General features: G+C 43.5%; 1 protein-coding gene across 2 annotated transcripts in view; it reads right to left on the bottom strand.

The window, feature by feature from the left end:
- stac (SH3 and cysteine rich domain) overlaps window positions 1-23,799 on the bottom strand; it is a 154,445-nt gene that overhangs the window by 8,631 nt on the left and 122,015 nt on the right. For both annotated transcript variants that reach the window (XM_067981301.1, XM_067981310.1), the window contains exon 10: window positions 2,684-2,821. In XM_067981301.1, the coding sequence (XP_067837402.1) occupies window positions 2,684-2,821 (138 nt within the window). The remainder of the gene's footprint in view (window positions 1-2,683; window positions 2,822-23,799) is intronic.

Genomic DNA, 23,799 nt, shown 5'->3' with positions numbered 1-23,799 from the left:
TTCACCTAGAGGCAGAATCCTATTGTATGTTTCCATGTAGGAGATCCATGGCAGGATTTTTGGGGAATTATTGGAGACAGGAATAGTGTCTTAGGGTTGAAGGTGGTTCAGGGCAAATATAATGTTAATTTATAAAAAGGGAACTACAGACCAGTGAGCCTAACATCTGTAGTAGGTAAAATATTGGGAAGTATTCTCAAGTAGGGAGTAATGAAGCTCATTGAGAAATATGGAATAATATAGAGGAAGTCAGCATGCTTTAAGGGAAATTGAAACAGAAAATGCTGGAAACACTCAGCAGGTTAAGCAACAAGGAACCAAGGAGCCCTAGTAAAACTGAAGTCAGTGGGAATCAGGGGGAAAACTCTCCAGTGGCTGGAGTTGTACCTAGCACAAAGGAAGATGGTAGTGGTTGTTGGAGGCCAATCATCTAAGCCCCAGGACATTGCTGCAGGAGTTCCTCAGGGCAGTGTCCTAGGCCCAACCATCTTCAGCTGCTTCATCAATGACCTTCCCTCCATCATAAGGTCAGAAATCGGGATGTTCGCTGATGATTGCGCAATGTTCAGTTCCATTCACAACCCCTCAAATAATGAAGCAGTCCGAGCCTGCATGCAGCAAGACCTGGATAACATCCAGGCTTGGGCTGATAAGTGGCATGTAACATTCGTGCCAGACAAGTGCCAGGCAATGACCATCTCCAACAAGAGAGAGTTTAGAGAGTTTAACCACCTCCCCTTGACATTCAACGGCATTACCATCGCCGAATCCCCCACCATCAACATCCTGGGGGTCACCACTGACCAGAAATTTAACTGGACCAACCATATAAATACTGTGGCTACAAGAGCAGGTCAGAGCCTGGGTATTCTGCGGCGAGTAACTCACCTCCTGACTCCCCAAAGCCTTTCCACCATCTACAAGGCACAAGTCAGGAGTGTGATGGAATACTCTCCACTTTCTTGGATGAGTGCAGCTCCAACAACACTCAAGAAGCTCGACACCATCCAGGACAAAGCAGCCCGCTTGATTGGCACCCCATCCACCACCTTAAACATTCACTCCCTTCACCATCAGTGCACAGTGGCTGCAGTGTGTACCATATACAGGATGCACTGCAGCAACTCGCCAAGGCTTCTTTGACAGCACCTCCCAAACCCGCGACCTCTACCACCTAGAAGGACAAGAGCAGCAGGCACATGGGAACAACACCACCTGCACGTTCCCCTCCAAGTCACACACCATCCCGAATTGGAAATATATCACCGTTCCTTCATCGTTGCTGGGTCAAAATCCTGGAACTCACTTCCTAACAGCACTGTGGGAGAACTTTCACCACACGGACTGCAGCGATTCAAGAAGGCGGCTCACCACCGCCTTCTCAAGGGCAATTAGGGATGGGCAATAAATGCTGGCCTTGCCAGTGACGCCCACATCCCATGAACGAATAATAATAAAAAAAAATCTATGGAGCAAGGTAGGGTTAACATTTCAGGTCGATGACCTTTTGTCAGAGTCTGACGCTTCAACCATTTTACAGGTGTTAAATGGGCACCTAAGGGTCCAATGTGGCGGGGGACGTGCCTGGGCTCATTCTGCGCCAAATGTCCGCTGCCCGCCATATTGGTATAGGTCCTGACTCCACATTAAATCCACGTGCCACTGTCGACCATCGTTTGCCCCCTCCCCACTGATCGCCTCCTAGCCTGGACTCTCCTTATCACCTCGGCTGGTATCTGAGCCGGCCAATCTTCCTGCCCTTCAGGTCCGGTGAGCTGCCTCTGAGGCCGTGACTGGTGTCTGCAACTCTCCGGTAATAAACAAAGGAGGCTGGCAGACCGATTTCCCTCGGTCCTGTCACCGGCCTATTTAGGCGCATGTGCTGCACTCGGATCGTGTCCCAATTCAGGCATGATTCAATTTCTAGGCCAGTGATTTTTCATTTACATTGGGAGTGGATTGATGTACTTAAATGTTCTTTCCCAGTTCTGTAAATTTCCTGGAAACTTACTATGGGAATAGGGAAAGAATAGTGATTGAGCAAAGGCAAGGGTAAACAAAGCCTTGCATAGGGCATGCTGGCATACCCCAGGTATGCCGAAATTCCCCAGGCATGCCGGAATTTTTGGGGCTTGCTGGCATTCCTGGAGAATGCTGGATTTCATGGGGCTTGCTGACATTCCTGGGGTATGCTGGATTTCCTAAGGTTTGCTGGATTTCCTGGGCTATGCTGGATTTCCTGGGCTATGCTGGATTTCCTGGGCTATGCTGGATTTCCTGGGATATGCTGGATTTCCTGGGCTATGCTTTTGTGTAATTAAAAACAATTGCAGGATGCAGCAAAGCAGTTGAAAGGGAAAGAAACCGCTGACTGAATGTGGATGAGCTAGGAGAGCAGGTGGGAAAATCTATCGTTGAGCTCAACTTGTAGTGAGTTAGTCACAGTCTGTCAGTAGAGAGACCCAAGATTATTCTGTCCACTTTGCTGATGGAATAAATTCAGAAATTATCAGCAACAAAACCTTGTGACTACCACCTACTCTTAAAGGTGTGCTTTCTTTAAAACGTCGAGCCATAATTTGATGAAAGGATATTTTGGAGATGTTATTGTGCAGACTTTATTTTTTCATTGTTAGGTAGTTAAATTCAACATAAAACTGAAAGGGTTTTAGGCATTTTTTACCTGATTTTCTTTCAAGTTTATCTGTCCTTCTTCTTTACAGCCTGTGAATGTTTTGGTGCATCTGAAGACCTTTTCATCTGCCATCACTCTCTGAACAAATGTTGCAGGAAAATACCCAACTCGGTCAGCAATTTTACCCTGGCAAATGGAAAAGAAAAATAAATGAGTAAAGAAGGGATAATTTCACATGGCTCCACTGCTACAGAAGAATCAGGACTATAATGTTACAGCCCTATCTCTGACCTGTGCTGGTGTCCAGCCAGGCTCCTTACTGGCACTAGTGTGTCATGACGTTACCTCAGCTCTAATATCCACGCCCTTCTCCATTGAAAATGTTTGTTACTATTTAAATGAGGATTGGAGGGGGAGAGGGACACCAGATGGCTTGTGCTCTGACCATTCATGTTTTTCACTCAACCCAGACTGATGGGATGAAAGTTTTCCTTTGTTGGTTCTAAGGGTGAAATGAGCCCAGGCAGTTTCAACCCAGGTCCTAATAGGCATTGTCCACAACAGAAAGTTGCCTGTACTTTAGCACTAATAAGCACTAAATAGGCAGACTGACTCAGAGACTGAACGGGTTGGCTGGTCTAGGAAATGGGAATGTCGTGCTGTAGGTTCTGTTCAGAGGTTGTGGTTGAGGCATACTGCTGGGTAGAGTAGAGGGAGCTTTACTGTATAGCCCCAAAATTGCAAGACTCCATCTGATTGTCCGATGGGAGCACAGATCAAGTGTGGAGGTCAATGCACCTGATTCACTGTACTCCAGCTTTTCCGGCCATTAAAATTGGGAGCATGGGAATCAAGTCAAATTGGAAAGCCTGAAACGGGGACGGTGACCTCTGTGCTTGGTCTTCCAAAGGTGCTAGTGCATTTGGTTGCTATATCATGCTGTATAGTAAGAGAAAGAGTAGACAAGGGTAATACAGTAGATGTAATATATTTGGATTTTTGAAAGGCCTTCGATAAGGTACCGCATTGAAGACTCATGACTAAGGTCAGCACATGTGGAGTCAGGGGACAAGTAGCAGAATAGCAAGCTGGCCTCAAAACCGAAAACAGAGAATAGGGGTTAAGGGTAGCTACTCAGACTGGCAAAAGGTGGGAAGTGGTGTTCCACAGGGATCGGTGCTGGGACCACTGTTTACCATTTACATTAACGATTTGGACTTGGGAATGGGAAACACAATTTCACAATTGGCGGTTGACACCAAATTGGAGGGTATAGTTAGTACTGAGGAAGATTGCGACAAAACACAAGAAAACATTAATAAACTTGCAGAATGGGTGTGTAATTGGCAAATGAATTTCAATATAGATAAGTGTGAGGTGGTGCATTTTGGTAGGAAGAATAAGGAGGCTACATACTGCTTGGATAATAAGAGACTAAATGGGATAGAGCAGCAAAGGGATCTAGGGGTACAGATACACAAATCACTAAAAGTAGTGACACAGGTTAATAAGGCCATAAAAAAAGCAAACCAAGCACTGGGGTCCATTTCTATAAGGATTGAAATGAAAAGCTGAGAAGTTACATTAAACTTATTTAGAACCTTGGTTAGACCACACTTGAAGGACTGTGCACAGTTCTGGTCTCCATATATAAAAAGTATATAGAGGCATTATAGATTTACAAGGATGACACCAGAACTGAGAGGGTATATTTATCAGGAAAGATTAAACAGGCTGGGGCTCTTTTCATTAGAAAAGAGAAGGCTGAGGGGTGACCTGATAGAAGTCTTTAAGATTATGAAAGGGTTTGATAGGGTAGACATAGAAATGTTTCCACTTGTGCGGGAGACCAAAACTAGGGGCCATAAATATAAGATAGTCACTAATAAGTCCAATAGGGAATTCAGGAGAAACCTCCTTACCAAGACAGTGGTTACAATGTGGAACTCGCTTCCACAAGGAGTAGTTGAGGTGAATAACAGAGATGCATTTAAGGGGAAGCTAGATAAACACGTGAGGGAGAAAGGAATAGAAGGATACGTTGATAGGGTTAGATGAAATATGGTGGGAGGAGGCTCGTGTAGAGAATAAACACCGGCATGAACCAATTGGGCCGAATGGCCTGTTTTGTGCTGCACCTTCTATGTCATTTTATGTAATCATAAGGGGTTATTCATCGATCTTGTAGTCCAAGTGTGAAACTGAGCTTGCAGGGTCTGTGAGGTCAGAGATACGATTACAACACTGTAGCCCCATTTCTCTAACCACTGCTCCCTGAAGGTACAGCTCCCCGCAGGGACTGCAGGATCGTGGAATCCCAATCTGATCTTGCAGACCTGCCTGCAGAGCCTGCTCTTTATTTTTCTGCAAATAGAAAAATAATAAAAGTTCCATTATAAAAATGTTCCTATACATTCCAGTGAGGTAATTCTCGAGTCATAGACAAAAGCACATAAGTAACAGTCTTCATTTTTCTATATATCGTAACATTTTGCATTTTATTCTGCAACTTCTTATTAGTTATAAAAATATAGAAGATGGGAAAAAAGGCCGTTTGATTGACAGTCAAGAATCATCCAATTGGGTAACAAAGAGTCTTTTCGCTTTCCAATTGGCGTGGGAAGGCGGTGCCCCGTGAGAATGGATTTGTTGGGCGACTGATGGCAGGAGCCTGGGGGCAGAGCAGTTGGAGGCAGGAGGTCATGTGATGAAACCTCCAGGAATACATTCAACTAGAGTTCGCAACTCTAAATGCACTACATCTGAAATATCAGCAGCGTGGTTTTGGTTTCTGTTTTTTTTAAACATAATGATTCAAAATGTGATTACTTAACAGCAAATTATTTTTTAAATCTATGTATTAACTACAGCAGTAGTCATACTTCTGCCACCTAAAAATCTACATTGATAATTGTCCAGCAGCTTTATTTAACTGATTCAAATAACTTCTCGGGGGTCAGCCTACAAGGCTCTGCTACCAGTGCAGAGCCTTGATAGTGTTGAGCGCAGGTCAAAGATTCAGGCCTAGAGTATTACACGCCTAATGCTGATCCGATAGTGTTGAGCGCAGCTCTAAGATTCAGGCCTAGAGTGTTACACCCCTAATGCTAATCCCATAGTGCTGAGTGCAGGTCAAAGATTCGGGACGAGAGTGTAACATCCCTAATGCTGATCCATGCTTGTGTCTAGTGTGACTCTACTACACAATGCAGCTGCACTAAATGACCCCTGGTATATCATATGGGAGATGTCACCCATCATTCCCTTTAATTACATTCATGGCAGCTCCATACAGTTAACAAAAATACTGTGGGAAGGTTTCCTCTGTAGAGCAGTGTAATGAAATCATAAACCTGTTCCTTATAAACTCCCCCCTTTGTTGTATTATTTTTTGGTATGACTGACAGGCCATGGGTGATAACATATTGGATTTGTCAGTCATTCTCTGCAGTGTTGGTAACTGGCACAAACAAAATGTGGAAACAGTGATTCAATATGTACTTCAACATGCTGCCCCGTGAAATTACTGGATGCTGAGAGACATATTGAGCAGTGGCCTGTGAGACTGATTGCTCCAGCAATTGTGAAGCTTAGCAGTGAGTAGAGGGAATTTAACACCACGTTTAATTTTTTTCTTCATGTCTTCATTTTCATCAGTGAACAAAGTAAAACCCTTAATCCTCTTAGTGGTGGTGCTACACGGCTGATCATGTAACTTATTATTCGATTCGTCCTTCCCCACACACCGTCTGTAAAATCAATACAAGTCCAGTGTTTCAACAGTACAGTCATACTACATTTTAATTATTAATATTATTTATTAATGATAGCAAAATATAGCACTGGAGCCATTTTGCAATACCAGCTTGTCTCAGTAGCATTTTTGACACTGAGTCAGAGGGTCGTGGGTTCAGGCCCCAGTTCAGGACTTGAGAACATAACTTAGGTTGATACTCCCCTGTCATACTGAGGGGGCGCTACATTGTTGGAAGTGCTGTCTTTCTGATGAGACATCAACTGAGGTTCTATCTGGGTTTAAAGATCCCATGGGATTATTTGAAGAGCAGCAGGGGAGTTCTCCTGATGTCCTGGCCAACATTCCTCCCTCAACCATGAGTAACAAAAATAAATGACCAGGTCACTATCTTATTGTTGTTTGTGGGACATTGCTGTGTGCAATTGCCAATGTAACAACAACAATGATCACACTTCCAAAGTAAAGTAATTCATTGTACACGAAGTGTTTTGGGATGTCCTGAGGCACTATAAATTCTTTTTCTCTATTGATTTTGGGGTAGATGCATGAAGGAGAGATGTGCTACCAAGCAAGCTTCAAGATCATCTGTGCACGGCCAGCTGGTAGTAGAGGGGGGAATGAAATACAAGTATTAAGTAACAGATTAACTTTTCATGGACCAAAATGAAGAAATCCAGTGCTTAAAAACTAAATAAAGTGCTAATAATATGCTAGTATTCACTGCTAAATGGCCTGCATTTTAAACCAACAGAAAGAGTAAGGAATGTAATAGAACTAAATCTGGAGGAAATGATGTGCTTTTGTTACACTGGACTGCATGCTGTAATGGAGTTTGTCACAGCAAGGCTACTGTATATTAATCAATTGCAATTTCCTCTTCCAAATATATGGCCTGGAGCTTGGTGAAGACAAGCAGTAAAAGCAGGCCTGATATTTACTATAACAGGATAGGCAGACCAAAGATTATTGACACTGATTGTTGTCTCCACAGGAAGTCTATTGAAAAATTCTGCAAAATGTTGCATCCCGTCTGGTCATAAGTCCATGGAGCAAAACCTTTGTCGCAATTTTATTTCAACAGTTATTCATATTAACATGATTGATAAAAAAACAAAATAAATATAACTGAGTATAATTTCCGCAGGGTTCTCACCGTAATTTCTGCAGAAACCTGGAAGAATGGGGCAAACAGCCACTTAATTTCTCTGGGGTTTCCACTGATCCTCCACTGATGTAACGGCAGACGGTTGGGAGCCCCCAGTGGAAATTACTGATGATGCTATATGTAGCATAACAAACTTAACAAGAACCATTAAGGGTTACGAAGGGAAACTTTCTGGTCCTGGTACCATCGTTCATAAGAGTAAATTTTCAAGTTGCTAAGGCCGATGACACAGGATCCGTACCGGCACTAGAAAATGTTGCTTCAAACCATACAGTCCGATCTATGCCTTTGTGGCGTGGAGGGTGGGGCTGGATGTGTGACAGTGACTGCTGAGGCAATGTGTATGGAAGTGAGGGCCTAGTTGGTCCGTTGAAAATCCAACTGTCACTTTGTGTTTGCTTTCTTTTATATTAAAAATCTGGGCATTATATGAAGTATATAAAATGCCTGAAATTAACCAAAATGTATATGGTAGAATAGTGGTTATGTTACTGAACTAATAAGTCAGAGGAAATTAGTTCAAATCTCATCATAGCAGTATGAGAATTTGAATTTAATTTGAAGAAAAAAACAAAAATCTGGAAATAAAAAGCTGGTGTCAGTAATAGTGACCAGGAAGCTGTCGGATTGTCATAAAAACCCAACTGGTTCACTAATGTTCTTTAGGGAAGGAAACCTGCCGTCCTCACCCATCTGGCCTATATGTGACTCAAGTCCCACACCAACGTGGTTGACTCTCAACTGCCCTCTGAAGTGGCCTAGTAAGTCACTCAGTTGTATCAAAACCACTACAAAGGAACAAAAGAATAAAACTGGACGGGCCATGTAAGAAATATGATTTCTAGACCAAATCATAATCATGCAAAGCTTCAGGCGCTTGGCTAAAAAGCGATGCTGTGGGAAGTGCAGACCGTAAACCCGTGAGACAAAGGGAGCCAACATTCCACAGGAAATGATAAGTGATTGGGAAGATTGCAGAGACAATTGAAGCGTGAAACATACACATTCAAGACCAACTATCAGAAACAGATAACAAGAAGTCCCAAGGCATAATCAAAGACTCAGGACATCGACACAGACTAAGTCTGATATGTTAATTGAAGGAGCTTTATTCAGATAATTAGATAACCTTTGTGATTGGCATAGACAGGATGAGACATCTTAAATGTCTGCATCCGAACAATCCAAATTAATATTGTGGCGCAAAAACAGGACACAGTGGGGCCTGCCTACACAGAAATATAAGGGCACGTTCCTCCCACATACACTAGATAGAATTGACAACAATTAACCCCACAGAAAAAGTGCCTGACAAACAGTTAACATCATACAATCAATATCCGAAAGATGTCTGGAACAATGGCCACCCTGGGGGGAAAATGTCCGGGACAGACAACATCATGGGGCTAATGTCGTTAAGCTACTAGAAGCAAATACACTTCAGAAAGATATAAGAACTGGGGCATTATCCCATTAAAAGTTAGAAGCTTCTCAGGATGGCGGAGGTCCACACACCCTACGAGCGATGTCTGATCAGCTCGACATCTCCTAGGGATGGAGCAGATTGTACAATACTTGTTTATTTGATATAATTGTATTAGAACATTGTTATATAAATACTTGTTGTTTGGTATAACTGCATTGTTCTTGTGTCTATACTAAAGCTTGCATGTATGGTCACTCTCGGGCCCGAATCATCGTGGAAGTTATTATTAAGAAGGATTAACAACCCTTGGTAGCATTAATAATAACATATTTCCAACAGACCACTTGGCTGTGACCTAGGCATCGAATCAGGACACAACAAAGGCACACCCAGCCCAATTGACCTTGCAAAGTCCTCCCCATTAACATCTGGGGACTGGTATCAAAGCTGGTAGAGCCGTCTCATAGACTAGTCAAGCAACAGCCTGACATTGTCATATTCACAGAATCATATCTGTCAACCAATGCCCCAGACTCCTCCATCATCATCCATGGCAGGTCAGGCCCATCACCTGACGAAGGAGGAAGCCTCCGAAAGCTTGTGATTGTCAAATAAAATTGTTGGACTATAACTTGGTGTTGTAAGATTGTTTACCAGAGAGAGGGGGGTGGATATGACCCTGTGAGTCCTCAACATTGACTCCGGACCGTGCAAGGTCTAATGGCTTTAGGTCAAACATGGCAAGTGAATCTCCTGCTGATTACTGCCTACCACCCTCCTTCAGTTGACGAATCAGTACTCCTCTGTGTTGAACGCCACTTGAAGGTAGCAAGGGCACAGAATGTACTCTGGGTGGGGGACTTCAATGTCCATCACCAAGAGTGGCTCAGTAGTACCACCACTGACCGAGCTGGTCGAGTCCTGAAGGACATAGCTGCCAGACTGGGCTCGCAGTAGGTGGTGAGAGAACCAACACAAGGAAATAACCTACGTGACCTCGTCCTCACCAATCTACCTGTTGCAGATGCATCTGTCCATGACGGCATTAATAAAAGTGACCACCGCACAGTCCTCATGGAGACCAAGTCCCATCTTCACACTGAGGACACCTTTTGCATGTTGTGTGGCACTACCACCGTGTTAAATGGGTTAGGTTAAGAACAGACCTAGCAGCTCAAAACTGGCCATCTATGAGGCACTGTGGGCTATCAGCAGTAGCGGAATTGTATTCCACCACAATCTGTAACCTCATGGCCTGGCATATCCCTCGCTCCTCCATCACCTCCTCCCGATATCCCCACCATCACAGAAGCCGGTCTTCAGTCAATTCGATTCACTCCACGTGATATCAAGAAACGGCTAAGTGCACTGGACACAGAAAAGACTATGGACCCCGATAACATCCCGGTTGTAATGCTGAAGCCGCGTCCCTAGCTAAGCTGTTCCAGTACAGCTACAACACTGGCATCTACCCGACAATGTAGAAAATTGCTCAGTTATGTCCTGTCCACAAAAAGCAGGACAAATCCAACCTGGCCAATTAGCGTCCAATCAGTCTACTCTCAATCATCAGCAAAGAGATGGAAGGAGTCGTTAACAGTCCACCACGTACTTGGCTAGTGCCTTTTAGGCACAAGTCAGAATTGTTAGATCAGTTACTAAACTAGTAAGACGGGGGGGGGGGGGGGGAGGGGCGGGGCGGGGCGGGGCGGGATCTGGTGAAAATAACATAAGTCTGATGATAAAAGAAATACATAAGTACAAAATGACTGTTAAAAATAAAGTGAGGGGAACAATTATTAAAAACAATTTAAATTGTTTGTACAGCAATGTGCACAGCATCTGAAACAAAACGAGGGAACAGGAGGCAATAATTTGTAGCGAGGAGTCAGATGTAATAGGGATAACTGAAACACGACTACATAAAGAACAGGACAGGCAGTTAAATATTGCAGGATATAATGTATTTAGAAAGGATCGGGAAGGAAGGGCGGAGGGGTAGCTCTATTAATTGGAGACAACATAGTGGCAGTAGAAAAAAGGGACATAAGTAACATTAAGACAGAAATAGAATCCATATGGATTGAGACTCTACCATTACCAACAAGCCAGGGGATCAACCCTGGTTCAATGAGGAGTGTAGAAGAGCATGCCAGGAGCAGCACCTGACGTACCTAAAAATGAGGTGCCAACCTGGTGAAGCCAGAACACAGGACTACATGCATGTTAAACAGCGGAAGCAACATGCTATAGACAGAGCTAAGCGATTCCTCAACCAATGGATCAGATCAAAGCTCTGCAGTCCTGCCACATCCAGTTGTGAATGGTGATGGACAATTAAACAACTAACGGGAGGAGGAGGCTCTGTGAACATCCCCATCCTCAATGATGGCAGAGCCCAGCACGTGAGTGCAAAAGACAAGGCTGAAGCATTTACAACCATCTTCAGCCAGAAGTGCTGAGTGGATAATCCATCTCAGCCTCCTCCCGATATCCCCACCATCACGGAAGCCAGTCTTCAGCCAATTCGATTCACTCCACGTGATATCAAGAAACGGCTGAGTGCACTGGATACAACAAAGGCCATGGGCCCCGACAACATCCCGGCTGTAGTGCTGAAGACTTGTGCTCCAGAACTAGCCGCGCCTCTAGCCAAACTGTTCCAGTACAGCTACAACACTGGCATCTATCCAACAATGTGGAAAATTGCCCAGGTATGTCCTGTCCACAAAAAGCAGGACAAATCCAATCCGGCCAATTACTGCCCCATCAGTCTACTCTCAATCATTAGCAAAGTGATGGAAGGTGTCGTCGACAGTGCTATCAAGTGGCACTTACTCAACAATAACATGCTTGCTGATGCTCAGTTTGGGTTCCGCCAGGACCACTCGGCTCCAGACAACCTTGGTCCAAACATGGACAAAAGAGCTGAATTCCAGAGGTGAGGTGAGAGTGACTGCCCTTGACGTCAAGACAGAATTTGACCGAGTGTGGCATCAAGGAGCCATAATAAAATTGAAGTCAATGGGAATCAGGGGGAAAACTCTCCAGTGGCTGGAGTCATACCTAGCACAAAGGTAGATGATCGTGGTTGTTGGAGGCCAATCATCTCAGCCCCAGGAAATCGCTGCAGGAGTTCCTCAGGGCAGTGTCCTAGGCCCAACCATCTTCAGCTGTTTCATCAATCACTTTCCCTTCATCATAAGGTCAGAAATGGAGATGTTCGCTGATCATTTCACAGTGTTCAGTTCCATTTGCAACCCCTCAGATAATGAAGCAGTCCGTGCCCGCGTGCAGCAAGACTTGGACAACATCCAGGTTTGGGCTGATAAGTGACAAGTAATATTCGTGCCAGACAAATGCCAGGCAATGACCATCTCCAACAAGAGAGAGTCTAACCACCTCCCCATGACATTCAACGGCATTACCATTGCCGAATCCCCCACCATTAACATCCTGGGGGTCACCATTGACCAGAAACTAAACTGGACCAGCCACATAAATACTGTGGCTACAAGAGCAGGTCAGAGGTTGGGTATTCTGCAGCGAGTGACTCACCTCCTGACTCCCCAAAGCTTTTCCACCATCTATAAGGCACAAGTCAGGAGTGTGATGGAGTACTTGCCACTTGCTTGGATGAGTGTAGCTCCAACAACACTCAAGAAGCTCGACACCATCCAGGAGAAAGCAGTCCACTTGATTGGCACCCCATCCACCACCCTAAACATTCACTCCTTCCACTACCGGTGCAGTGTAGCTGCAGTGTGTACCATCTAGAAGATGCACTGCAGCAACTCGCCAAGGCTTCTTCGACAGCACCTCCCAAATCCACGACCTCTACCACCTAGAAGGACAAGGGCAGCAGGCGATTGGGAACAACACCACCTGCACGTTCCCCTCCAAGTCACACACCATCCTGACTTGGAAATATATCGCCGGTCCTTCATCGTCGCTGGGTCAAAATCCTGGAACTCCCTACCAAACAGCACTGTGGGAGAACCGTCACCACACGGACTGCAGCGGTTCAAGAAGGCGGCTCACCACCACCTTCTCAAGGGCAATTAGGGATGGGCAATAAATACTGGCCTTGCCCGCGACGCCCACGTCGCATGAATTAATAAAAAAAAAGATAAAGGATAATAAGGAATTGATCACGTCAATAGGTATATTCTACAGACCACCAAATAGTGGAAGTGCAGGAAGAAATACGTAGACAAATCTATAAAATGAGCAAAAACACTGAATAATAATCATGGGAGATTTCAACTTCTCCCAAACTAACTGACGAGAAGAGGTAGGGAAAGGGGAAAGGGGAATGGAGTTTTTACAGTGTGTATATGACTCCTTTTTTACCCAGTATGTGAGAAGCCCAACAAGTGAGGAATCACTGCTGGATCTAGTAATGGGAAATGAACCAGAGCAGGTAGTAAAAGTAGCTGATGGGGAACATCTATGGGATCATAACATAATGAGGTTTAAAATAATGATTGAGAAAGATATAAGTAAGACAAAGACCAAAGTAATAGATTGGAAAACAAGCTAATTTTGAGGGGATGAGAATGGAACGAGGGCAGGTAAACTGGAAAAAACTTTTGACAGATCAAGAGATAGAACAGCACTGAGAAATGTTTAAAATGGTGATCAATAGAGTTCAGGAGAAATATATTCCTCTAAAAAACAAGAACTAACCAATAATGAAACACCATCGATGAATAAAGAGATAAGGGTAAAATGGAAAATAAAGGCAAAGGTATACACTAAGTACATAAACAATAAAGGAGAGGATGACAAAAGGGAATACGAAGGAAAGAAGTCAAAAAAACAATTAGGATAGCAAAGAGGAAGTACACAATTAAATTATGAAGGAATATAAAAAGAAATAGTACATTATTCTACAGACACATAAATAACAAAAGAAAAATCAGGATAGGGATAGGGCCACTAAGGAATGCACAAGATAAACTCACAGGTAATGTCAATGAAATGGCAGAAATATTGAATAGTTACCCTGCCTTGGTATTTACCAGGGAGTTTAACAAGGTGAGTACGACATTAGAAGAAGGGATCAAAAACGATATAAAGACATTTAAGATAGAAAGGGGGGAGATAATTGATAAACTGATCAAACTTAGAGAGGATAAAATCCCTGGTCCAGAATTGTATCTGGGCATATTAAAAGAAGTTAGGAAAGAGATAGCAGAGGCACTATTACATATACATCAAAATTCATTAGAAAAGGTATTAGTGCCAGAGGACTGGCGGACAGCTAATATTATTCCTATATTTAAAAAGGGAGATAGAACAAATCCAGGGAACTATAGCTCAATTAGCTTAACATTGGTGGGAGGAAAGAAAATGGTATCTTTACATAAAGATGGACTTGTGTATAGAGGGTATAATTTCAAAGTTTGCGGATAACATGAAACTCAGAAATGTAGTAAACAATGTGGAGGATAGTAACAGACTCCAGAAGAACATAGGAAGACTGGTGAAATGGACAGACATATGGCAGATTAAATTTAACGCAGAGAAGTGTGAAGTGAGGCATTTTGTTAGGAAGAATGAGGAGAGGCAATAAAAACTAAATGGTACAATTTTAAAGAGGGTGCAGGAACAGAGAGACCTGGGGGTGTATTTACACAAATCTTTGAAGGTGGCAGGGCAAGTTGAGAAGGCTAAAAAAGCCTATGGAATCCTGGACTTAATTAATAGAGGCATAGAGTACAAAAGCAAGGAAGTTATGCTAAATCTTTATAAAACACTGATTAGATCTCAGCTGGAGTATTGTGTTCAATTCAGAGAACCACACTTTAGGAAGGATGTCAAGGCCTTAGAGAGGGTGCAGAAGAGATTTACTAGAATGGTGCCAGGGATGAGGGGATTCAGTTATGTGGAGAGACTGGAGAACCTGGGGTTGTTCTTAGAGCAGAGAAGGTTAAGGGGAGATTTGATAGAAGTGTTCAAAATCATGAACGGTTTTGACAGAGGAAACAAGGAGAAACTGTTCCCAGTGGCAGATGGGTCGGTAGCCAGAGGACACAGATTTAAGGTGTTTGGCAAAAGAGCCAGAGGTGACATGAGGAAATATTTTTTTACGCAGTGCGTTGTAACGGTCTGGAATGCACTGCCTGAAAGGGTGGTCAAATGTAAGGAATCTTACAACACCAGGTTATAGTCCAACAAATTTATTTTAAAATCACAAGCTTTCGGAGATTATCTCCTTCGTCAGATGATTGAATGAAAAGGTTCTCAAATCGCATATCTTATACGATGTTGGGACAGCATCACACCAATCAAAAGGTGTCGTTGTTATTCAAACAGGCCAGTCACGGAGAACAGCACGTCCCAGTTGCAGGAAAGGATGCCCCGGAGCATGGTACATTGGCGAGACCATGCAGACGCTGCGACAACGGATGAACGGACACCGCGCAACAATCGCCAAACAGGAGGGTTCCCTCCCAGTCGGGGAACACTTTAGCAGTCAAGGACATTCAGCCACCGATCTTCGGGTAAGCGTTCTCCAAGGCGGCCTTCGAGACACACGACAACGCAAAATCGTCGAGCAGAAGTTGATAGCCAAGTTCCGCACCCATGAGGACGGCCTCAACCGGGATCTTGGGTTCATGTCACGCTACACGTAACCCCACCAGCAAAAAGGGGGAAAAAAATTTATATGTTTTTTAAAATTCTCTCTCTCTCTCTCTCTGCCATTTTAAGTTTCTTTCTGCCTGCCTGTGTAAAAGACACAATGTATATTGAGTGTACTGGGACGTGCTGTTCTCCGTGACTGGCCTGTTTGAATAACAACGACACCTTTTGATTGGTGTGATGCTGTCCCAACATCGTATAAGATATGCGATTTGAGAACCTTTTCATTCAATCATCTGACGAAGGAGATAATCTCCGAAAGCTTGTGATTTTAAAATAAATTTGTTGGACTATAACCTGGTGTTGTAAGATTCCTTACATTTGTCCACCCCAGTCCATCACCGGCATCTCCACATCATGAAAGGGTGGTAGAAGCAGATTCAATAGTAACTTTCAAAAGGGAATTGGATAAATACTTGAAGGGAAAAAAATTACAGGGTTATGGGGAAAGAGCAGGGGAATGGGACTAATTGGATAACTGTGCCAAAGAGCAGGCACAGGCACGATGGGCTGAATGGCTTCCTCCTGTGTTGTACCTACTATGATACTATGATGACTATGAAGATGTAATAGAAAAACATCTAGTAAACGAAAATATAATAAAGAGTAGTCAGCATGGATTTCAGAAGAGAAAATCATGCTTGACCAACCTTATTGAATTCTTTGAAGAAGAGAACGAATAGACAAGGGTAATGTAGTAGATGTAATATATTTGGATTTTAAAAAGGCCTTCAATAAGATACTGCATTGTAGACTCATGACTAAGGTCAGGGCATGTGGAGTCAGGGGACAGGTAGCAGAATGGATAACAAGCTGGCTACAAAACAGAAAACAGAGAGTAGGGGTTAAGGGTAGCTACTCAGACTTACAAAAGGTCGGATGTGGTGCTCCACAGCGATCGGTGATGGGACCATTGTTGTTCACCATTTACATTAACGATCTGCTTTCGGGAACTGGAAGTACAATTTCAAAATTTACGGACGATACCAAATTCGGGGATGTTGTTAATATAAAGGAAGAATGCGTCAAAATGCAAGACATTAATAAACTTGCAGAATGGGCATGTAATTGTCAAATGACTTTCAATATAAATAAGTGTGAGGCATTTTGGTAGGAAGGATAACGAGGCCACATACTGCTTGGATAATAAGAGTCTAAATGGGTTAGAGGAGCAAAGGGATCTAGGGGTACAGATACACAAATCATTAAAAGTAGCAACGCAGGATAATAAGGCCATAAAAAAATACACCAAGCACTGGGGTTCATTTCTAGAGGGATAGAATTGAAATGCAGAGAAGTTATGTTCAACTTGTACAGAACATTGGTTAGACCACACTTGGAGTACAGTGCACAGTTCTGGTTTCAATGTTTTAAAAAGGATATAGAGGCATTGGAGAAGGTTCAAAAAAGATTCACAAGGATAATACCAGAACTGAGAGGATATACTTAGCAGGAAAGGCAGAGCAGGCTGGGACTCTTTTCTCTAGAAAAGAGAAGGCTGAGGGGTGACCTGATAGAGGTCTTTTAGATAATGAAAGGGTTTGATAGGGTAGACGTAGAGAAAATGTTTCCACTTGTGGGGGAGTTCAAAACTAGAGGCCATAAATATAAAATAGTCACTAATAAATCCAATAGGGAATTCAGAAGAAACTTCATTACTCAAAGAGTGGTAAGAATGTGGAACGCGCTACCACAAGGAGTAGTTGAGGCAAATAGCGTAGATGCATTTAAGGAGAAACTAGATAAGCACATGAGTGAGAAAAGAATAGAAGGGTATCGCCGAGGTGGGGGGAGAGAGAGAGAGAGAGAAAGAGCGAGACGTCATCCAGTAGTGGAACAAAGACTGGAGGGCGCTGAAGATCGGGGTGGGGGGGAGAGGGAAAGATCGGGGGGGGGGAAGGGGGAGATCGGGGGGAAAGGGGGAGATCGGGGAAAAGGGGGAGATCGAGGTAGATTTGGTGGGAGACGGGGAGATCTTGGGGGGAGAGGGGGAGATCGGAGGGGGTGAAGGGGTCATTGGGGGGGAAGAGGGAGATTGGAGGAGAGGGGAAGATCGGAGAGGGAGATATTGGGGGCTGAGAGGGACATTGGAGAGGGAGACATTGGGGGCTGAGAGGGACATTAGAGAGGGAGTTATTGGGGGCTGAGAGGGACATTGGAGAGGGAGTCATTGGGGGCTGAGAGGGACATTGGAGAGGGAGACATTGGGGGCTGAGAGGGACATTGGAGAGGGAGTCATTGGGGGCTGAGAGGGACATTGGAGAGGGAGACATTGGGGGCTGAGAGAGGGACATCAGAGAGGGAGACATCGGACATCGGAGCAGGGGGGTGCAGGTGACATCGGTGGAAAGGTAGGTTTATTTTGTTTTGTAACTTTGTGTAATGGTTTTCTATTTAATTTATTTTGTTTATTTTTGCCTGATCCGGGAAACCAGGCGTGAATCGGAAGCCGTGGGAAAGCCGCCCAGGTAAGTTTAAAACCCTTTTAACTATCTACTATGTCAGAAATAAAGTACCTTAAGTTCCTCAATGAGGTACATTTGGTTCTTTAACTTCCGCATTCGGGAAGCGCGCGGCACATGGGCGCGTCTGTGGGAAACCCAGAAGTCGGAGGGTTGGGACCAGCTTCCTCACCCGCTTGGGATCTTTCCGATTTTCGCGGTCCCCCGCCCCCAATACACCCGCAATTTGATTTGAAAATTGGGCCCATAGTCACTGTTGGAATGTAAGAAATGATTGTAAACAATTTTACAACACCAAGTTATAGTCCAACAATTTTATTTTAAAATCCACAAGCTTTCGGAGGCTTCCTCCTTCCTCAGGTGAATGTGGAACTGAAATCCACATTAAAATAAAATTAAAATGGAATTAAAATAAAATTGTTGGACTGTAACTTGGTGTTGTAAAATTGTTTACAATTGCCAACCCCAGTCCATCACATGTAAGAAATGAGGCAGCCAATTTTTGCACAGCAAGTCCCACAAACAGTAATGTGATAACGATCAGATAATCTGTTTAGTGATGTTGTTTGAGGGATAAATATTGACCAGGACACTGGGGAGAACTCTCCTACTCTTCTTCGAAGAGTGTCATGGGATCTTTCTCGTCCACCTAAGAGGGCAGACAGGGCCTTGATTTAACATCTCATCCGAAAGACAGCATCTCCAACAGTGTAGCACTGAAGTGTCAGCTGAGATTATGTGCTCAAGTCTCTGGAGTGGGATTTGAACCCATGACCGTCTGATTCAGAGACGAGAGTGCTACAATTGAGCCAAGGCTGACAATGTTCAATACAGAGGGAGTGCTGCCCTGTCGAGGTGACAACTTTCAGATGAGATGTTAAAACTGAGGTAGACTTTAAAGATCCCATGGCACTATTCGAAGAAGAGGAGTTCTCCCGATGTCCTGGCCGATATTTATCCCTCAAAAACAGATCATCATTTATCTCATTGCTCTTGTGAGACCTTGCTGTGCACAAATTGGCTGCCATATTTCCTTAATTACAACAGTGACTACACTTTAAAAAAAAAGTACTTCATTGGCTGTAAAGTGCTTTGGGACATCCTGAGATCGTGAAAGGCGCTACATAAATTAATTCTTTCAGCTCTGCCCTCTGAAATCCCCCGTCACCCTTTCCTGCTTCTCTTTTTCCTTCAAGCCATCTGCTGATACAAAAGGAAAGTTCTGCTGGCTCCCTCTGCTGCACCACCTTTTATCGTTAGTTATACGTGAAATATATGTGGGAAGTCCAATGCTGCAGAAACTTGCACGGGACACCCTTAACTGACCCTTAACATGACTTTAACATGCTAAACACGACTTACTCTCAGACTTTGATCATTACACTGGGTGCACAGGTAGAGTTTAAGAAGATGAATTAAAAGTGGACAAATGCTCCAAAAGGCCCAATCCACAGCAACGCTCAATTTGCATGTGACATAAATATATTAACCAGAGGAATGTCTAGATTAAGTGTTTGTGTAAAAGCAACTTTCTCTCTCTAAGTCTCCTTCTGAACCAGACCATCTGTCATCTTATTTTAAAAAAATGTGCAGAATGAACCAGCTATCAACCATTTCTTGCTAGAAACGTTTAGCAGAGAATCTGCTACTGCTACTGCGATGCCTGACTAACGCATCACTCCCCAAGGAGGGAGAAGCTGGGACTGGCACCCTGATGGGGAAGAGTGGTAGCGTTAACTGGAATGGAAGGGGTGGGGAGAATGCCAGCACTAACTGAAAGAGAGGAAGGCAGGGAAGAGTGCCAGCATTAATTGAGAAGAAAAGTGAAGGGGAGCCAGCCTGAACTGGGGAGAAAACAGTGCCAGTTTGAACAGGATGTGCAAGAGCACCAGTTCAGGCTGGGTTGGTGGGGAGAAGGATGCCAGGTTGAATTGGAGGGGGTGATGGGGGGGTGGGGGGTGAGAGGGAGAAGAGTGTCAGCATGAATTAATGGGTTGGAGAGGCAGAGAGTATCTGTGTGGGCAGGATGGGGGTGGGGGGGGGGTAGGGGAGGGTGGATGGAGTGCTGGGACTCTATGAACTGCCTCTTAGAGCTGGGTTGGAGGGAGATCAGATGCTGGAGAATGACTGTTGAGGTAGCTTTTGAAGAATTGTTTGTCTGTTAAGAACCCAAATAGCATTTTGTTGTTCCTTTTCTAGATTAAAAATCTATCAACTGTACTTTAAAGTGTTTTAAATTAACCAAAATGCAACATTTTGAATGTAAAAAATCCAAAATTTTCCAGGTTGAGAATGCCCCCATAGCCCTCCAGAAAAGCATCACTAATTTCCATACTTTTAGGCTTGGAGGAGGGGGGTGAACACATTTGAAAGGAATGCATACAATTTTAAGTTTGTGGCCTGCAGCCCTGACTGGAATGATCCCACACTCAACAAGGTGAGGTTCAAATCCTCTATTTGCTACTAGACAATTGATTTGAAAAAGAAAATTAATTAAGACTTTTATTCTCCCTGTGATAGATTATTTGCTGCTACTAGAAGAAAAAGGTTTTAAAATAGAAAGAGAAATAATTAATTTCGAAATGACAGAGAGTCATTTTCAATACAATTCAGCAATTGTCCATTTTTAGAAGAAAAAGGGGTAATTTTTTGTCTTTAGTGCAGGGGCAGTAATCTGGTGGAACGGATTTCCATCTGATATAGAACCCATCCGATTTTCATTCCATTGAAATCAGTGGAAACGAAAATCGGGTGGATCCCATAACAACCGAGTGATTTGCTCCACGAGATTATCACCCATGCGGTGAGGACAAAATTTTATCCCAAAAAGTGCTGTGCCCTTTGGAAATGCACCAAATAAAGTCTCAAGTATAGGGGTACCCCTAGAAAATAAATGTACATTCAACATTTGTATTTCCTTTAAGAGTGAATAGGAAAGACTATTTCCTCTGATTGGGGAGTCACTGACGAAGAATGAGGAGAGAAGTTTGGAGAAATATCTTTACACAGAGTGTTGTTGGAGCATGGATTGGATTGCCACAAGGAGTGGTAGAAGCAGAGACACTTGTATATTTTAAGGGAAGAGTAGATAGACATTTGAAACAGAGAAAGATACCGGGCCATGGGTGAGAGCGGGGCAGTGGGATTATTTTTGGATTGTTCTAGCAAAGAGCTGGCACAGGCTCAGATGGGACGAATAGCCTCCTTCTATGCTGTAAACCTCTATGGTTCTATGGTAAGCCAATTTTTTCTCCTGAGTTCTGCACATGGCTCTTACAACAGTCAGCGCAATGGGTTCACGAACTCAAACCTCCCATTTTGATCTATAAATGCTCTTATACCATTTTCCATGCTACTGGCAGCCATTCTGATGAGCACATTAAGGAAGGTCTAACTGCAACCTCTATGTGAAGTGTTGTTTTTATTTTGTGCAGTGAGTGTGTTTAGGGTTATGAGGGACCGCTGCTGTTCCACCTTGTAACTCTTGAACTTGGTGTGACATGGTCTGCCTCGGCACGACAAAGTGATCCATTAATGGAAACAATAAGTATGGTGGTTAGCTGCGAGGTTTCCTCATGTGCTTTTTGGGATTCTGCTGGCCTCTATGAGCTGGTGAGGATGAGGGTCCTATATCTTGCCTGTACTTGCTGTGTGGAGTTTTATGCTTCTGGAGATGTACCTTGTCACTTGTGCAGCTTCTTGTGGAAAATGCCATGAGAAAGGCAAATGGGATTTTGGTTTTTATGTATAGAGACACTGAATAAAATATAAGGAGGTGATGATGAATCTGTACAAAACATTAGTTAAGGCCACAACCAGAGGACTGTCTGCAGTTTCGAGCACTTTGTCCTATAGTCACCGACCCTCCTGCCAATGGGAACATCAAAACGCCTCATAATTTTGAACACCTCTATTAAATCTCCCTGTAACCTTCTTTGCTCTAAGGAGAACAATCCCAGCTTCTCTAGTCTCTCCACATAACTGAATTCCCTTATCCTTAGTACCATTCTGGTAAATCTCCTCTGCACCCTCTCCAAGGCCTTGACATCCTTCCTAAAGTATGGTGCCCAGAATTGGACACAATACTCTAGCTGAGGTCTAATCAGTGATCATAGAATCATAGAATGGTTACAGCACAGAAGGAAGCCATTCGGCCTGTCGAGCCTGTGCCAGCTCTCTGCAAGAGCAATTCAGCTAGCCCCACTCCCCTGTCTTTTCCCCCTAGTGATTCATAAAGGTTTACCGTAACTTCTTTGCTTTTGCACTCTATGCCTCTATTTATAAGCCCAAGGATCCCGTATACATAAACAGGCTTGCAGTGTGGGAGAATAAATGGAAAATAAAATTGAATATAGTGAAGTGTGAAGTGACTTACTTTGGTAGGAGAAATAAGGAGACCACTTATTCCTTGAAAGGTAAGAAACTAAATGGGGTAGAGGAGCAAAGAGATTTGGGAATACAGATACATAAATCTCTAAAAGCAACAACACAAATTGATAAGGCTATAAGGAGTGCAAACAATACTGGGGTTCATTTCTAGAGGAACAGAATACAAAAGCAGGGAGGTAATGTTACATTAATATAGAACCTTGGTTAGATGGAGCCGTATGTACAGTTCTTGCCTCCATATTACAAAAAGGGTATTGAAGCACTGGAGGAAGTACAGAAACGATTTACAAAGATGTTACCAGAATTGGGAGGATGCAACTATCAGGAAAGATTAAGCAGGCTCAGGCTCTTTTCTCTGGAAAAGAGAAGACTAAGAGGAGACCTGATAGAGATCTTAAAAATATGGAGGGGTGGAATGTTAAAATATGGTTTAAAGCCAAGCATGGTCAATATCCCAACTCGCATAACTCGCATAAAGCTCCCAAACATTTAGCAAAAGGGTGCTGTTAATAAGAGGGGGGACAAAGTTGTATCTCGGTGTGTGTGAACAAAGACAATTTGTAAGAGACAGAGAACGCTGAAACTTCAGAACTATGAACACCCAAGAGGTCATTGAAAGAACGCTGAGGCATTAGAATAGTGAAAAACAAGTAAGAAGTCAAGAGACAGGACGTACTACCACGATATAAACATATTAAGATCTGATAACAGTGGAAGGCTTCATAAACAACAAGAAGGCTGAGGTGGAACAAACTGTTTATGCAGCAAATAGTATAAACAATCCTTGATGTTTTCTGAGAGTCAGCAAAGTGGGATGGTTTACGGCCATGAGATAAGACCAGCGGTGCCTAAGTACAGATCAATGCAGCCGAATAGTATAAAGATAGGGCGTGCTCCCTCCCAAAGGTTAGAACTCTCAAGAGGGGATGGTCGGAACTCCATTGCCACAGGCAGTCCACGAAGGCTAAGTCTGATCAACTTGGGTTCGTGGACAGATCAGGTTGTACTGATTACTTGTCATTTAATGTAATCTGTGGGCAGCGGTATTATAACTATAATACTGTTGAATATAATGTTGAAGTCAGCTGTAGTACAACTCTGTTGTAAATCAATCTATTAAGCTTGCTATTTTATAACCACTTAAGCTAGAATCAAGCGGAAGTTATTGTTGAAGGATTAACAACCGATAGTTGCAACAGTAACGGGGAAAATCCGCTAACAGTGGATATGGAGAAACTGTTTCCACTTGTGGATGAGTCCAGAACAAGGGGGGGGGCTTAAATATCAGATAGCCATGATCAGATCAAATATAGAATT

The sequence above is a fragment of the Heptranchias perlo genome, chromosome 3, assembly GCF_035084215.1.
Source record: "Heptranchias perlo isolate sHepPer1 chromosome 3, sHepPer1.hap1, whole genome shotgun sequence".
NCBI classification, from domain to species: Eukaryota; Metazoa; Chordata; class Chondrichthyes; order Hexanchiformes; family Hexanchidae; genus Heptranchias; species Heptranchias perlo.
Note: the sequence above shows the minus strand (reverse complement) of the source record. Positions and strands in the feature narration are given on the sequence as shown.